Source organism: Hemicordylus capensis, chromosome 2 (genome assembly GCF_027244095.1).
Source record: "Hemicordylus capensis ecotype Gifberg chromosome 2, rHemCap1.1.pri, whole genome shotgun sequence".
NCBI lineage: Eukaryota > Metazoa > Chordata > Lepidosauria > Squamata > Cordylidae > Hemicordylus > Hemicordylus capensis.
In genome coordinates, this window is record NC_069658.1 from 121,563,790 (window position 1) to 121,582,526 (window position 18,737).

The window sequence follows — 18,737 nt, forward strand, 5'->3', positions numbered from 1 at the left end:
TAAGTCAGGCTGCATCCCATCTCTTGGGGCTGCTACAGAACTATGGAAATTGTTAGTAAGACTCCTTACCTGGGGCAAGACTAGGAACCTGTAGGCTTTTAATGCAGTGCCTTTTGTCTTGTCTTACAGCAGCTTCAAAGCCCTTCTGCTAATCGCTGGCAATAAAGTGCACATTTGACCACTTGTGCCAGTGCCACCAGTCATGACACTGCATGGCAGCAGATATTGAGTGCTTAGCCTTTATTTTAAATATTAATTTTCAGTATAGTGACTCATTGAGTCAGATCAGAGGCCTTCCTTCCATCCTCACATTTGTTCAGGTTTATGCTGTAGAGCAGATGGTATCTCTACAATTGGTAGGATCAATATGTTGAATGATGTTTGAGAGCTTTTTTGCTGTTTAACTTGTGCTCCCCCTGCTGGTTGCTGAGGCTCATTTTACTGAGTAGTTACTTTTACCTCCTTTTCCTGTGTCTTGCTGCTATAGAGCAATACTATCACATTTGGATCCTAAGTTACTTCAAAATGCCTCTTGAAGTCAGTCATGTTAACCTTTCAATATTTATCAGGTCTGCTATAGAGTTGTAATGCAGCTCTGTGGACTTTGGGGCCATCCTGTTCTGGCTGTGAGGGTCCTTTTTGAAATGAAAAATGCAGGCATTCACCCAAATGCAATCACCTATGGCTACTACAACAAGGTAAGCAAGGCAAATTTATTTCATGCTAGGGGAGGGGTGTGTAGTTCTTTCTACCATTTTTGTATTACTATTTTTATTTAACATCCTACCATTGCTTTAATAGCCTACCATATTTAATTAATATATGGGCACTCTAAAAGGCATATGCTAGGTCAGGGGTCTCAAATATTAAGCCTGTGGACCTTATTGGGCACGTTAGTGCCCAGTGTAGTTTGCAAGGAAAAGAAATAGATGGTGCGGAGCGCAGACCTGGAGACTTGTTGGTAAGAAGATCAACCAGTGGGGCTCTTATGATGCTCTGAGGGGTGTTTTGGACACTGCTGAGTATGTTTGGATGTGGTGCAAAAATGTAGCACATTGAAAGAAGGCTGGCTGGCAAAAGTATTTTTGTTGTTTGAATAGGTTTAAGAGGAAAGGGGAGGGTAATGGTGAATGTGACGGCTTAGCTTCAAAAAGGAGAGGAGATATGACTCAGATCTGCTTGGAAACTGCACCTTTGGTGCAGAGCTAATTCCAGACATGTGGGGGCTTGTTGAAGTTAGTGAAGGGAACGTTCATTTTTACGAGTGTGGTACCAGGTAGGGAATTTGGCCTCCAACTCATTTGAGTAGGACGCTCTTGTGTTACGTCTTACAGTTGAGCTGTTTGCTATTTGGATGCATCACCTTCCCAAGTTCTGGCATATCTAAGGGACACCATTTGGTTCATATAGTAAAACACGACTTGAGAACATTAGAACAGTCCTGCTGGATCAGGCCCAAGGCCCATTTAGTCCAGCATCCTGTTTCGCACAGTGGCCCACCAGATGCCGCTGGAAGCCACAGACAGGAGTTGAGAGCATGCCCTCTCTCCTGCTGTTACTCCGCTGCAACTGGTACTCAGAGGCATCCTGCCTTTGAGGCTGGAGGTGGCCTATAGTCCTCCGACTAGTAGCCGTTGATAGACCTCTCCTCCATGAAGTTATCCAAACCCTTCTTAAAGCCATCCAGGTTGTTGGCTGTCACCACATCTTGTGGCAGAGAATTCCACAAGTTGATTATGTGTTGTGTGAAAAAGTACTTCTGTTTGTTGGTCCTAGATTTCCCGGCAATCAGTTTCATGGGATGACCACTGGATCTAGTGTTATGTGAGAGGGGGAAGAATTTCTCTCCATCCTCTCTCTATTCTCTCCATCTCTGAATTAGTTGGCAAGGATGGAGAGAATAGAGACTTAGTTGGCAGGGATGGCCTAGCCTTAGGCAGGAGCTGCTGGCCCACTTCAGGAGGCAGATTTTGAGGTACCATTAAGCTGACAGTTGTATAGGTCACAGTCTGCTTAATCATGTGCCAGACAGTGGCATAGTACCTTAGAACTTATATGACTTGCAATGCATTGTTTTTGTTCGTCAACAGAAGTTAATTTCAAACTCAAAATCTTTCTACAAGATCAAGAAACTTTGGAGACTGATTCTAATGTAATGCTGTGTGTTTGTGTTTTTAAAGAGATCTTATAGACACCTCTCTGTAGTATTGGGTAGTCAATCTTGCTTCTCTTGGCAAAAAGCCAATGTGGTGCTACTGACCCTGAGATGTCAGGGGATGGATTAGAGGTATGTCTGTGAAATCGAACATTTTGTCTTTGTGAAGAGAAATTGTTTTTCACCCTTCCAGGCAGTTTTGGAGAGCCCATGGCCTAGCAGTAATCGCAGTGGTGTATTCCTCTGGACAAAGCTGCGGAATGTGGTGTATGGCATGGCACAATTTAGGCAGTGCCTCAGAAAGTCTGCGCATAGTTCACAGGTCCCTTCAATACCAGGTAACCCCACAGTCACTAACTAAAATGGGCCCAGCTTTTATAGAACTAAAAGTGCATTCTCATCACCTTGAGATGGCATGGGAGAGATTTTCTTAAAGATTCATAACATTGACTTCATAATATAATCCCAGAAATATCAAGCTGTATCTTGTTGAAAAGAAAGTGTATGCTTCTTTTTTTAAAATGATGATCATGCAGGCTTAAGAACTACTGATCTGGATAGTGATGCCTCGACAGGCATAAAAAATGGGTTCTGTGCATGCGCAGGACAACTTCGGGTAGTATTGATTAGCTCCTCGTGACGCCTTTTAACTGCCACAGCACGAGCCGTGCAGTACCTATACTGGCAGTTAGGCGTCTGTTGCTCAGTTTCTTTCTGACCGTCTATGCGTTAGGATCTCGGAAACTTTGTTGCTCCTCGGAAGATATTTGTTGTTAGACTCAGTGTATGGACTTTAGGACAATTCAACCACTCTTTATTAAACCACATGAATGGACTTAGTTTACTTTAAAGGATATATTTACTCACGAACTGACACGGAACGGATTTAGTTTACTCAAGGGGATACCTTCACTCACGGGACGGCAAGGGACAAGCGGGAACCTCAATCGTTCTAGCTCTGCCCCATTCGGACTTATTCAGCTCTGTCCCTTACTAAACCTAATAAATTGGTAATGGCAGTCCCTAACAGCCACTGACACCTTTACTCATGAGTGCACCTCTGAGAGAAAAAACCACCTTTAAATGGTGTGTCCGCTGCAGCTTCTGTCAATTGACGGCCATCAGCTTTGTCTCCTCTGCCTGGGGAAAGAGCACTCCACGACTGCTTGCCCTATGTGTAAAACATTTTCAAAACAGACCCTGAAGAACAGGGCGGCACGACTGAAAGTCTCTTTAATGGAGGACGCACTTTGCCCGTCTACCTCCTCCTCCTTGCCGAGGGCTGCTCTTACGCAGTCTAAACCCTCAGACATGGCTAATGACGTTACGGGGACCTCCCTGAAATCGACTATGCCAGGCTTATTCAAAGAGCCCTTGGCACCAAAGGGTAGAAGCCCGAAGCGCCCTTGCTCTTCGCCACCAGCAAATGCGGTAAAGAAGAAGCATAAGGCAGCTCCGACTTCACGGCACACCACCCCTTCGCCATCGGGGCTCCAGAATGAGCCGTGGAGGGGCAGAGCAAAGTCTTTATCTCTTGCCCCGACTCCATGTCAGTCACCTGCAACCCCGACCTCGATACCGGCTAAAAAGAATCCAACTCGACATCAGGTGGATACCGGCAAGGCTAAAAGCAAGAGCTCCACGAGATCGAAAGAGAAAAGCGCTCCTTCGACGTCGATAGCCTTTCTGGATAGGGAAACCTCCCCGATGTCAGCAGCCGCCGCTTCTTCTGCATCAAGAATCGCTACAAGCCACACTGCAGAATCATCCCCTATAGATCGGGACACTATGATTCCTACACGGGCTGAGCTGGACTCTCTGGATAGTGGAATGCAGATTGAGATTGCACCAGCGGAGGGGGAAATGGATATTGACCCTGACCTCCTGCAGCTCCTTCAGTCTGATAATACATCTCCTTCGACCTCTGCTTTCCAGGGATTTATATCCCAGGGACTTGATGTTGATGATGATGTGGAAAGTCTTCCTCCTCCCAGGACACCTTCAATCACTCCATCGAAGAGGACACCGATAGGTTTATGCCCATTGGGAGGATGGGGAGATACTTGTATTACATTATCTCCTGCAGAGTTTACTATGTATAAGGAGTGGCAGTCTGAAAGGTTAAAGAGACTCTTACTCTCGGAGCTCTCTTTGGCAGTCACGACACAGACCACTCCAGGTGTTTTGCCTTGCACTTCGGTTTCTATTCAGACTCACACTCCTTTGGAGGGCATACCCAGGGGCATTAGCGCTGCAGTTCAGACTTTGGAGCCACGTGTGATCAAGCCACCTGTACATGATTCAGCAGTGCAAGCTGCCATCCCTCTATCCTGCCCTATCAGGTCAGTGTCAATTCAGACCTCATTACCTCCGCTGTCTACACCAGCCACTTTAATGCCGCATGCTAGTCATAGGAGACACTTACCTGCAGAGACTGTCTTACCTGATGATGCGCCATCTTCCTCTGATGAGGAGGAGTACCCTTCGGATTCCACAGATGATGACCCGAAGGACGATTCAGACGACACAAAGGACGATACCGATGATCGGCTTCCAAAGAATTCCAGTCCAGATGTCATGCCTTGTCCAACAGATTTGCCTACGGAGGAAATGAGATCTTACAATCAGCAGGTAGCTGAAATGGCTGAGGTACTGGGTCTCGATCTCTCGCAGAAAACAACAGATGTGGACGACCCTGTTTACAATTTTTTGAAAAAATCTTCTGGCTTGCAGCCGGTTTTCCTGCCTATGTTCCCAGTGATCACCAAGGCGGCAGAGGCGGCATGAGAAGTCTTACAGACTTCAACAACTACCTCCAAACGTCTGGAGTCTCTATACAGAATAAGGGAGCAGGACAATGAATATCTGCTAACTCATCCAGTTCCTAATTCACTGGTGATCGATTGCGCTTCTTCGGGAAAATCGGGAAGGAGGCATACTACACCAGCAGACAAGGAAGGCAGGAAGCTAGATGTGCTTGCTAGGAAGGCTTATTCTACGGCTTGCCTGTCTGTTAAGATCTTGAATTACATAGCTTGTCTTGCAAAGTATACCTACTCTTTATGGGAAGGTCTCCATGCACATCCTCTTTGACGACAGAAGAGTTTCATAAGTGTTTTGAAAACGTTTTTGTAAAGACCACGATGGCTACACGACAGCAATTGGCAAATGCCAAACACTTGGCAGAGTCAGAATCGCGCACTCTGACAACTGCTGTGATGTTGCGATGGCATGCATGGCTCCGCTCGACCACTTTGATGCAGGATAGGCGTGACCGCATTGAGTCATTACCATTTGATGGGAAAGGCCTGTTTGCAGAACAAACGGATGATACTTTGGAACATTTGAAGCAGTCTAAGTATACAGTGAAGACGTTTGCAGCACAGCGTTTTACAAATAATAAGTTTCAGCCATATCAGCGAAAACAAAGCTCCTACAGGAGGTATGAGCACAAGGAGTATAAGAAACCCTATAATCGATACAATTGCAGAAATTACACACAAAAGAATAAGTCAGAACAGCATAAAGCTGCTCAACAACCAAAACAACATCTTTGATTGTTCACAGAGCCCACAATTGCCGGAATCTCAACTATCGGAACCACCAAGCTTACCCTACAGAACCACAAGGACCAACATCACCTGGTTGCAAACCAGATGCACCATCAAACTGGCAAGCCATGCCCAAGCATGGCAACATATAACATCAGACCGATGGGTCTTACGTATAATCAGGACTGGTTATGCTATCGAGTTCAAGACTCTTCCTCAATTCAATGGGATACAGTACACCCCAGAGACAGAGACACTGGAGGAAGAGGTCAAGGTTCTGCTGGACAAGGAAGCAATTTCTCCGGTACCATGGGCTCATGCTCTAACAGGCTTTTATTCAAGGTATTTCCAAATACCCAAGAAGGATGAAGGCATTCGTCCGATCATGGATCTCAGGTGGCTGAACCTATTTATCGACGTGAAGAAATTCAGGATGATAACGTTGCAGCAAATCCTGCCTCTTCTTCACCAGGAGCAGTGGATTGTGACATTGGATTTGAAGGATGCTTACTTCCACGTCGGCATTCAGGAGTCCCACAGGAAATATCTCCGTTTCACACTGGGCAGTCAGATATTTCAATACAATGTCCTGCCCTTTGGCCTGGTGACGGCTCCACGAGTGTTTACGAAATGTCTGGCTGTCATCGTAGCCTACCTGCGGATGCAGGGAGTCTCTATATTTCCGTATCTAGATGACTGGCTTCTTACTGGACAGACCAAAGATCTATTGGACAGACAGATTCAAACAGTGATTACTCTGTGCACGATCTGGGCATTCAAATAAACAGGGAAAAGCACCTTACTCCTGCAAGGTGCCTGACATATATAGGAGTGGAGCTGGACATGGACTGCCAGAGGGCGTTCCTTCCACGAGACAGATACCAGCGAATAAAAAATATGGTTTTACTCTTTCATGCCGCTCCGACACAACAGGCCAGATCGGTCCAGGTTCTAATGGGGCTGATGGCCTCTTGCACCACTACTGTTCGCTATGCGAAGCTGCGCATGAGGAAGCTGCAGTTGTGGTACCTGGATGTTTTCCGACCCAATGTGGATCCCCAGAGCATGCCCCTTTTAATACCTAGCGGAATCCTGGACTCTTTGCTGTGGTGGACGAAGGATGCGAACATGCGGGGGGGGGGTGCCGTTTCAGGCCCCAGTACCCTCTTGCACTTTGACCACAGATGCATCCATGCTCAGATGGGGGGCTCATTTGGGAGTCCACAGGGTGCAAGGCCAGTGGACTCAGCGGGAAAAGCGCCATCACATCAATTTCCTGGAACTTCTGGCTGCCTTCTGGGCGCTACAAGCTCTCCAAGACATCATTCAGGAGGGAGTATTGCAACTCCAGATGGACAATACTACCGCAATCGCCTATGTGAACAACCAAGGAGGAACAGTGTCGAGACCGTTATGTCATCTGGGGCTCCAGATGTGGAACTGGTGTATTGCGAGGCGCATACACCTAGTAGCGCTACACATAAAGGGGCAGGACAATGTCCTGGCAGATGCTCTAAGCCAGGGTTTCTCAACGTGTGGGAACCCAGATGTTATTGGACTTCAACTCCCATAATCCCCAGCCCCAGTGGCCTTTAGTGGGAATTATGGGAGTTGAAGTCCAATTACATCTGGGGACCCACACGTTGAGAAACCCTGCTCTAAGCAGATCTCCTGTCCTTCAGCAACACGAATGGGAGCTCAACCCCCACTAGCTGGACGAGATATTTCTCGCCTGGGGCACCCCGACAGTCGACCTGTTTACAACATCAGGGAACAAGAAATGCAGCCAATACTCCTCAAGGATGGGAGAGGGCCACCTATCCAAGGGAGATGCCTTCCAGTACTGGTGGACACGAAGTATGTTTTATTTGTACCCTCCATATCCCCTGCTGAACAGAGTTGTTGCAAAGCTACTGCAGGACAACACCAGGGTGATTGTGATCACTCCTTGGTGGCCCAGACAAACGTGGTTCCCACAACTTCTACGGCTGTCTAACCATACGTACAGGAGGTTGCCCCGTCAGAAGGACCAGATTTTGCAGCAGGGGGGGACAAATACTCCATCCCAACCTGGCTATTCTCAATCTGACAGCATGGAAAGTGGGTTACTGAAGAGAATATTGCGAAACACCAGGAGAAAGTCAACTAGGAGAAATTATCTCTCCAAGTGGAGAAGATTCTCGTTGTATGCCAGTGATCATCACATCCAACCGAAGGAGGCCACTGCGAAGGAAGTTTTACTATACCTGACCTCCTTAAAATCCAGTGGGTTGGCCAGTGCGTCCATAAGAGTACATTTGGTGGCCATCTCCGCTCGACATGGAGGCTGGGAACATAAGACAGTGTTCACTCATCCTAAATGCAAGGACTTTTTGAGGGGGCTGAATAATCTATATCCCCCTGTACAAAAACCGTCTACTAAGTGGAGCCTCTCCCTGGTTCTCTCGGCTTTAATAGGAGACCTTTTTGAGCCAATGGCCACCGCATCTTTAAAATTGGTGACATTAAAGGCTTTGTTCTTGGTGGCTATCACGTCGGCAAGACGCGTGAGCGAGTTGCGGGCCCTTCGGATGGATGGGCCTTATACGCAGTTCTTTTCTGACAGAGTGGTTATGCGTTTGGACCCTGAGTTCCATCCGAAGATAGTTACAGATTTTCATCTGAATGAGGACATTGTCTTACCTACCTTTTTCAGCAATCCGTCCACTCCGCTGGAGGCTTCTTTACGCAAGCTGGACATACGCAGGGCCATCCTTTTCTACCTGCAAAGAATGAAAGAGATAAGAAAGACTAGCTATCTTTTCATTGCCTTAAACGGGAAGAACAGGGGCCTTCAGCCATCCCGCCAAAAACTGTCTTTTTGGCTAGTGGAACTCATTAGGATGGCCTCTGATGTTCAGGGAGTCACCCTGCCATCCTCTATTAGAGCCCGTTCTACAAAGGCTCATGCTGCCTCTGCGGCTCACCTTTCAGGGATAAAGTTCAAGGATATATGTATGGCAGCCACCTGGGCCTCGGATCAAACCTTTGTGAGACATTATGCACTAGACATTCGCTCTGTAGAGGCGGCGCAGTTTGGCAGGGCCGTGCTAAGGAGGGTGTTCCAATAGCATGCAATGCCCTCCTCCATTTGGGCAGCTCGTGATTCACCCATTTTTTATGCCTGTCGAGGCATCTCTATCCAGATAAACAGGTTGCTTACCTGTAACAGGTGATCTGTTAGTGATGCCTTGACTTTCATAAAATCCTCCCAGCCGGCCCCGCTACAGAGTGCACGCAATTGGAGCATTACATTCCAACAGAGAAAAAGCAACTAGGAAGCTAAAGTTGCGTGGTCGTTATAGACTGTCAAACGGTCATTCAGAAACTGAGCAACAGACGCCTAACTGCCAGTATAGGTACTGCACGGCTCGTGCTGTGGCAGTTAAAAGGCGTCCGAAGAGCTAATCAATACTACCCGAAGTTGTCCTGCGTGGGCGCAGAACCCATTTTTTTGTGAATGTTGAGGCATCACTACCAGATCACCTGTTACAGGTAAGCAACCTGTTTTTCTTTCTTTTCTCTCTTTTTAATGTTCACTTTTTCTGTGTGTGTGTGTGTCTGTGTGTGTGTGTAACTAATGCACTGTTGTTCATATCCTCAGCTCCTCGGATGGTCACAGGTGGAAGTGATGGGGACACGGTGAGCCATGGTAGTGTGGATAGTTCTAATGATGCTAACAGTGGGGAGCACACACCCTTCGTCAGAGACTTAGTCAGGCTTGATTCCATGGGTAATCACTCTAGCACAGGTACTAGAACCGTTAAGTTTCACTAACTGCACATCCTCTTTCTAATCCATTGCTGACTTTATTTTCCTGAATGCTGCTCTTCCTGTTGCCAAGACCATGTACTGTGATATGTTGAGGAGGAAAATGGTTCATTTCTGTGGCTTGCTCCATGGCAGTCAACAGCAGGATTCAAGTTAAAGTTCACAAGATCACCAAAAAGCAAATTACAAGTGCCAGTCACATATTGGATGCATATTTCTATGCATATCCAGCTCTTTCCCTGATATTATTCCATATCTGAGAATCATGTTGTGGGGCCTCCAGCTGAATACTAAGTGGAGATGGGCTGAAGTGAGATGGTGAAAGGCTATGTTGTTGATAAAAAAGGGAATGTGATTTTTGTGTCAGCTTAGACTTGGTGTTCACTCACCCCACTTGTACAATTCGTTCTGTCAGTGCTAATGGATGGACATAGTGAAAATTCTTGTACAGACATGTAGTTTGTTTAAAAAGAAAAGTGCATGCTGTTCAAATTACAAGTTGGCAAATAACTTCTTGGCAAGAAATGCATTATTTCTTAATGCATTAACTGCCCAGAGACGCAAATTTTGGGCAGCATAGAAATGTAGTAGATAAAAAAATAATGTCATAACCCCTAACTGTAAATGCTTATTTGAGCTTGGCTAATATTTTGGTGAGGGGAACTGGGGAAAAGGAGAGATTAACATGAAGCGGCTGCACACTGAAAATGGAGCATAGTCTTTTGGACAAACTAGTGGTTACTTGCAGAAGGTGGACATGTAAGACCTAGATATCTGAACAAACGTTTTGTTGGCCAAAGTTGCAGTGAGTGCTATATATTTTTCTGAATATGTATTAAAAATAAGCTTATGTTCTCACTCAGCCTTTCAAATGATGTAGGTTATGCATTTTAAATAAGATTATTCTTTATTGAAACAAACGGAAGATGTTACCACACCTGCATCCTCTTTAGAGCCTGAAAATCTAAATGATTTCCCTCTTCTCTCACCTTCTCTACTAAATTTTCTGAGCTCTCCCTTTTTAAAGAGTGAGTCTTTCTCCTGTGTAGATGGTCTGTTGTTTTTTGTCTAGTAGATGACTAAACATTCCTTCTCTCTGATCTTTGTTGCTCTGCTTCTTGCTCTGTACTGTCTCTTGGTGCTGCATTTGTCCTTGGCTGTCATGGTGTGGGTGCAGACTTGTGTGGCGTGAAGCTTTGGAGCACATATGCGTTAATTCTGCCCTTGAATGTTAACCACTCCAGGTAATTTTCCCATTTATTGGTGGGGGTTTTGTCACTTGATAAGCAAGGAGTGGGAAAGAATTTTCACTTAATGCTATAAATAATGACTAGCTCAGTTTGCAGTGGCATACTTGCGTATACCTTGTCTAATTATTGGTTAACATCAAAGTTTAATTATGCTGCTACCCTGCAGATAACTTTTTAAAAAGGCAGTCAAACTAATAAGAAGCTATGCTAGGAGTTCTTCACTTTGGTCCTTGACTCTTGTTCTTTTCCTTCATGTATCTAATGAGTTAAATGAGAGGACCATAAAGGAAAGCGTTTTCTCTGGCTGTGTGAGCATTCAGGACTGCCAGATTTGGCAGGCACTGCTCCTGCTTTCTTCAGAGGAAGAGCAGTAGCACTGATGGGAAGCCTGGGATAGCTGTGCTGGCAGTAATAGCCTAGGGCAGAAATCTGATGGATTAATTCAGAGGGGTGTGTGTGAGTAGCAGGGGTACAGGTAAGTAACTAACAACAATGTAATAACTAAGTTCTGTCTGACTGAGAAAAGAAGCAGGAAGATGTGAGATCTGAATTGAGATCCGTTGAGATCCATAAGAAGTGGGTTTCTGCGCCTGCGCAGGGACCATGCAGTAGCTATGCCGAAACTTGTCGAGGTGCCCTGACCATGCCCCCACACCCCGTGCGTGCTATTTAAAGGCAGGCAGGACACACATTCCTTATTTCTTCTCTGACCGCCTTTGCGTTTAGACCTTCGATTTGCTGCTAGTCGGGAAGTTCCTCTTAGATTTTCATGAGTTTTTTCGTGAGGTTCCCCCCCCCCTTCAATCGGACTGCTTATATGGTTATCTGACTTGGACTAGCTGACGGACTACGCTCTCCTTTGACCTGGACCGACTGACGTGATTTTTCTCCTTCACTTTTGACCTCGGAACGGATGACAGACTATGCTGGGAATTGACTCGGACTGCCTGACTACCCTCTCGTCTTCATAATGGCTGAAGAGAAGAAATCCTTTAAGAGGTGCGAGCTCTGTAAAGCCAAACTCCCCTCTAAGGTTTTACACAATCTGTGCCTTCTCTGCTTGGGTGAATAGCATAATGTCACCACATGTAAGATTTACCTATCGTTTTCCAAGCAGACTCGGAAAAACAGGGCACTCCGCCTTCGCTCTACAATCTATGATGACATGCTGAGCCCTGTGATGCCAGGCACGCCGAGCCCTTCGGTATAGAGGACAAAGACGCCTCCGAGATCTTCCTTGACTCCACCATCGATTTCGACTTCCCTTAAGTCAAAAACACAAACTAGGTTAAGATCTAGTCCAGAGCATTCTTCAAAAGGAGGCTCGAAAAAGCCTGAGAAGCAGGCCTCGGCATCGACCGCTGCCGCCTCTTCAGCATCGGACAAAGACAGCAGCTTGAAAAGATCTGAGAAGCGGTGCTTGTCGTCGACCATGACTGCTTCCTCGACAACAAGCTCGGCATCGTCGGGGGAAGTCCCCATCGATGCCGATGCCTGTGGCTGAATCAACCTCAACACGTCAAGAAAGGGAACACTTGTCAACCTCAACATCGAAGCAGCTGCCTATGGCTGAATCGACTTCGACACACAGAGAAAGGGCCCATTCGTCGGCGTCGAAGCCGCTTCCACATCAAGAGGACTATGGACAGTTAGTCAACGTTGATGCCTCTGAAGCGCCGTGGCTCTGAACATCCTTTGGCGCACAGTGAGAAGCATCAAAGGCTCATTGACCTGATGGTGGAATGCACTCCTTCCCCGTCAGACGCTAATTCCTCCAGCTACGTTCCCAGCTCCTGAGCTTTCGATATCAATCAGATTGCCGACAAACCTGCCTTCGACGTCCACCGTCACGGTATCGGGGGCTCGTTCTTTGTTACCGGATCAAACACAGTTCTCATCTTTTCCACCTTCCACACTGATGGTAACTAGCCAATCTCTTTCGATGCTGCATACCTCAGTGATCTCCATTTCCAGGCATGTTTCTCCTCGATGTCAACTGCTACCTCTGTCCTTCTCCATTGAGGATGGGGACAATGCCGATGCTGCTTCAACTCTTGTTCCAGGGAAAACAGACACACTGCTCAAGTTACTTGACTCACACTCGAGCACCCCATCAAGGTCAACATTCTTGGGATTTCTCCTGTCAGAAACAGGACCTCAGGCAGCCTCGTTGTCCTTGGTCCATCCATCTCCCGCATTGTCAGCTGCTCACCTGCAGAGCCCTCTTGCATGGCACACGTGTAACTTCACCCACGTGACATCAGCACGACCATCGGGCTCTTCTTCACCATTGACAGCCTGCATCAATGAATCCAACAGAACATGGGAGCTGGTATCTCAACTCCCACCTGCGCCATTATCTTTCAATCCACGTCCACAAAGTGTCACTGTTGCTACCTAGACCTTTTCTGTGTCTCTGCAACACAAAGCATCCCAGACTAAGTCCTCCACAACATGTTCAGTGGCCACCCAAACTCAAATGCCAACAGAACAGAGCACTATGGCGGGGACTCAGACTAGAGTTCCTCCTTCACCGTCTGCCTCACACTCTGACCACTGTTTCATTCGACTTAGAATCTGACCAGGAGGAGAAGGAGGAAATCGTTGTGGAACCACCAATTGATGTGGCCCCTACCACTTACGTATCGCCTAACGAAGAGCTCAAGGCGTACCATAAACATATCCGGGCCATGGCTATCGCACTGGGTTTGGAGCTTCACTCAGTTAGCAACCATAGATGATCCAGTGTATAATTTCATGTTAAAGACCCAGACGATGGCTCCAGTGGCCTTACCAATGCTTCCAGTTATAACACGAGCAGCCAAGTGTGCCTGGGAGGTTCTCCACACTTCCACTCCAATGTCAAAGTGCCTCAAGAGCCTGTACTGCATCCAAGACAAGGAGAATGCCTATCTCCTTAAGCATCCTGCGCCAAATAGTCTGGTGATTGACTGCGCTTCCACATCAAAAACTGGGAAACGTTACACAGTACCACCAGACAAAGAAAGTCAAAAGCTGGACCTCATAGGGAGGAAAGTGTATTCAACCTTGTGCCTCTCAATCAAGGTGGCTTACTACTCTGCCTGTACAGCAAAGTACAGCCATAGCATCTGGGAAAATTTACTCACAGACCTGGATACGTTGCCTCTAGATGACTTTAGAAAAAGCTTCACCCAGACACTTGAAAGGTCTGACGACCTGAACAGACAGCTGCTTAGCATTGCCAAGCACTTGGCTGAGATTGAATCTTGCGCAATGACAGTGGCAATCACCTTACGAATACACGCATAGTTGCTCTCTACTAATCTGCAACCTGATATGCGTGATAAGATAGAGGGCCTAGCCTTTGACAGCTCTGGCTTGTTTAGTGAGGCAATGGACTCGACAGTGGAACAGTTAAAGAAATCAAAGTTCACAGCTAAGACTTTCACGAGTCAAACTTCCACGTCATCGTCTTACCAGGAGAAGTACCACTCCACCTTTCAGAGGCAGCGAACACCATTCCGACGTCAAGATCGTTGGGACTACCGGAAACCCTATTCCACATACCACAGAAGGCCTTATCTGGCTAAGTTAAAGTCGGGGCAGTCTCAACGCAAGGCCATCTACTCTCAGAAGCATCCCTGAGATATCAATCCACTCACCGACACCATCACTTTCCCCATTCCTGCCTACGGGGGCTCTACTACCATCTTCGCCACCTCATTTCATCAGGTTAGAAAGCCATGCCCCCGCATGGCACCATATAACATCAGACTGTTGGGTCCTGAAGATCATATTAACAGGATATGCCATCGAATTCAGGACGGTACCACGGTTCACAGGAATGAGATTCACTCCTTCAATGGAAGCCCTGCAACAAGAGGTGAAGGAACTATTAGAGAAGGGGGCAATAGCCCTGGTGTCGTGGGCGGACAGGTGGAATGGCTTCTATTCCCGCTACTTTCAAATCCTGAAGCGGGACGAGGGGATTTGCCCCATCATGGACCTCTGCCATTTGAACAAGTTTGTAAATGTCAGGAAGTTTCGAATGATGGTGTTGCAACAAATTCTTCCACACTGCAAGGAGAAAAGTGGCTTGCGACGCTGGACCTGAAAGACGCCTACTTTCACGTCAGCATCAGACCACAATACCGAAAATATCTATGGTTCACTGTAGGAAGCCAAGCGTACCAATACAATGTATTGCCCTTCGGGTTGTTCACCGCCCCAAGGGTCTTTACAAAGTGCATGGCTCCACGGATTGCCCATCTAAGGACACTGGGGATTATGGTTTATCCGTATTTGGACAATTGGCTCTTGACCACAAAGAACAAAAAAGAGTTAGTTTCACACATCCGCTGTTTGTTGGACCTTCTGAAAGACTTAGGCATCCAGGTGAATTGGAAAAAGTCGCACCTGGATCCAGTTCCAGTGACCATTACATCGGGGCTGTTTTGGACACGGAGCACCAAAGAGCATACTTGCCAGAGAAGCAGTTTCTCTGCATTCGAGACCTAATGAACCTCTGCCAACACTCTCCGGTCCAAACAGCTCTTACAATCCAACGTCTTTTAGGCCTCATGGACTCCTGCAATGCGGTCATCCGCTTTGCAAGACTGAAAATGAGAAAGTTGCAGCTGTGGTTTCTAACCATCTTTCAATCAACCAGATACAGCCAAAGGAGGCTCCTAGAGATTTCACCAAGGGTCTTGGACTCACTCTCCTGGTGGAAATAGCGAAACAACCTCCACAAAGGGATCCCTTTTCAAGTTCAGATTCCGATGGTATGGCTGACGACGGACCCCTCCCTTCAAGGTTGGGGAGCACATTGCAGCCGCCACCAAACTCAAGGCAGGTGGACTCCACAACAGGCCCAGCTAAATATCAATTTCCAAAATTACTGGCTGTTTTTCTTGCACTACAAGCCTTTCTTCCACTTCTCCAAGGCTTGTCCATCCAAATCCAACTAGACAACATAACAGCCCTGGCTTACATCAATCGCCAGGATGGGACAGTGTCTTGCAGCCTTTGCGCCCTGGCAGTTCAGATATGGAATTGGTGCATTTGGCACCAAGTCTCACTGGTGGCAGTCCACATCAAGGGACTGGACAATATTCTGGCGGACAACCTCAACCGAGTCTTCCCCCAAGACAGGCATCACGAGTGGGATCTCAAGTCAGAGTATATCACTCCCTTTTTCAGTCAGTGGCTTCAACCGACAGTGGACCTGTTTGCGACATCCTTGAACACCAAATGTGCCTGTTTCTGTTCCAGGACGGGACAAAACCCTCTATCCCAAGGGGATGCATTCCAACTGGATTGGACGTGGGAAGTGCCATACATGTTTCCCCCCCAACCAATAATTGCCAGGGTGGTCGCTCGTATACTTACAGATCCGATGCCATGTCTCCTGGAGACTCTATGGTGGCCAAGACAGCCATGGTTTCCACAGGTATACAGACTGTCCCAGAACCAGTACCAACATCTTCCATGGGTGGTAGACCTTCTGTCTCAAGACAGTGGTCAAATCCTGCATCCGGGTGTTCACGCTCTCCAGCTGGCACATAGGATTCTGAAGGAAGTCCTATTGAATTGTAGGAAAGCATCTACCAGGCGCAATTACGTGGGAAAATGGATGCACTTCAAAAGCTATGCCAAAACTAGAGGTTTCTTGCCCCAGCATGCATCTGTCAGACAAGTTGTGCTGTACCTCTTCTCTTTAAAAGCACAAAGCCTAGCTAATATTTCATTGAAGGTCCACCTAGCTGCCCTTTCGTCTCGCCACCCGGGCTCGGACAGAACAACTCTCTTTTTTCACACAGAGAGGAGGATAGCTGGTCTTGTGGTAGCAAGCATGACTTGTCCCCTTAGCTAAGCAGGGTCTGCCCTGGTTGCATATGAGAGGTAGACTTGATGTGTGAGCACTATAAGATATTTTCCTCAGGGGATGGAGCCACTCTGGGAAGAGCAGAAGGTTTCAAGTTCCCTCCCTGGCTTCTCCAAAATAGGGCAAAGAGAGATTCCTGCCTGCAACTTTGGAGAAGCCGCTGCCAGTCTGTGAAGACAATACTGTGCTAGATAGACCAATGGTCTGACTCAGTATATGGCAGCTTCCTATGTTCCTATGAAAGGCCTAGCTAACGTCTATTCTCCAATAGAGTGGCCGGTGGAACCCTGGAGTCTCTCGTTGGTTCTCTCCACACTCACTGAGGCACCATTCGAGCCCATGGCAATGGCGTTGTTGCAACTAGTTTCCTGGAAGACTTCATTCCTTGTTGCCATCACGACAATGCGGCGTGTAAGTGAACTTACGGTGCTGAGGTACGACTCCCCGTATACCAGGTTCTGCCAAGACAAGGTCCTTATGCGTATGGACCCAATCTTTCGAACCAAGATTGTGTCCAGTTTTCATCTGAACCAGGACATTATCCTCCCATCTTTCTTCAGGAACCCATCGTCAGCTCTGGAAAGATCCTTGCACTCACTCGACGTGCGCAGAGCACTCCTGTTTTACCTGGCACAGACAAGAGACTTTCGCACCACAGTAGGACTATTTGTGGCTTATGCAGGTTCTACCAAGGGCACATGCATCTCACGCCAACGCTTATCCAGGTGGTAAGTGGAGCTCATAAACCTGGCATACAAGCTTCAGAACAAAACTCCGCTGGAAGCCATCAAGGCCCATTCAACCAGGGCACACAGTTCCTCGGCTGCGCACCTCTCCGGAGTGACCTTTGCGGACATCTGCAAGGCAGCAACCTGGTCCTCCGAGACCCCTTTTGTGAAACATTATGCCATAGACATACACTCTGCAGCAGAGGCTACCTTTGGGAGGAGTGTATTAAAGCAAGTGTTGCCCTAACTACTACTGCACCCTCCTCCATTTGGAGCTTGCCAAACACCCACTTCTTATGGATCTCGACAGATCTCGATCCAGATAAACAGGTTGCTCACCTGTAACTGATGATCTGGTAGAGATCCGTTGACATCCATAAGATCCTCCCTACCTTCTCCTCTGCATTAGTGTTGTTCTATGAGTGTGTACTTAGGTGTGCTTAGGTGTCGTCTCTGTGGTGTCGCACTGCTCACTCTTCACTGTTTCAAAGAAAAAACTCATGATCTTACCTGGGTGATCGTCTTCCATGGCAGTCGTCCAAGAACTGAGGAATGTGTGTCCTGCCTGTCTTTAAATGGCACGCATGTGGCGTGGGGGTGTGGTCAGGACACCTCAACAAACTTCGGCATAGCTATCACATGGTCCCTGCGCAGGCGCAGAAACCCACTTTTTATGGATGTTGATGGATCTCTACCAAATCATCAATTACAGGTGAGCAACCTGTTTTTCTCGTGTGGTACCTAGAATGGGGATGAGTTTTAATAGGAATGTTTTTTTTTTAATTCCTCCATAGGGGGCTGGCCAGCCACTGCCAGTTTCTGACAGTTTACAATCTTGTAAACTGAATCTCAGTCTTTTCATTGCATCTCTGCTGCTCTTTCCCCCCACATCAGACTTGAGATATTTTATATGTTTGTTTCTGTGTGCTGGGCATTGGCAGTTTGAAGTTTTGCACTCTTCTTAGCAAATCTTAAGTTGCAATGTAAATGCATTTTCATTTCAGTATTTAAAATACCAGGTGTGACAATACAATTCGAAAAAAGTTGCTAGACAGCATGTTGTGTTCTTTTCAATAGGGGGTCAGTCTGATCAAGGCTACGGTTCCAAAGACGAACTTATAAAGGATGATGGAGATAGTCTTCATACATCAGACATGCTTGTAGAAAAAGAACTTGTTACTAAGAGTGAAGACCTAATTGGAGGTATGGTACACTGATATGTGTGATAAATGTAATTATGGGGTATTTATTATGGGGTAAACAGATTCTGTGGTCTGTTTCTGTTCTCTTTTCAGAGGAAATCTGGTACACATACAGTACAGTTGCAGGTTACAAAGCTGTGCCTTTTAATAGCAGCACAGTAGAGAGAACTGC

At 46.9% G+C, this 18,737-nt stretch overlaps 1 protein-coding gene across 8 annotated transcripts in view; it reads left to right on the top strand.

Moving 5' to 3' along the window:
- The window catches only part of DENND4C (DENN domain containing 4C), a 164,773-nt gene that overhangs the window by 120,968 nt on the left and 25,068 nt on the right, over positions 1-18,737 (top strand). For 7 of the 8 annotated variants that reach the window (XM_053298430.1, XM_053298427.1, XM_053298429.1 and 4 more), the window contains 4 exons: positions 570-698; positions 2,349-2,493; positions 9,350-9,496; positions 18,441-18,566. In XM_053298430.1, coding sequence (XP_053154405.1) covers positions 570-698; positions 2,349-2,493; positions 9,350-9,496; positions 18,441-18,566 — 547 coding nt within the window. The remainder of the gene's footprint in view (positions 1-569; positions 699-2,348; positions 2,494-9,349; positions 9,497-18,440; positions 18,567-18,737) is intronic. The other variant, XM_053298433.1, reaches the window with a different exon arrangement.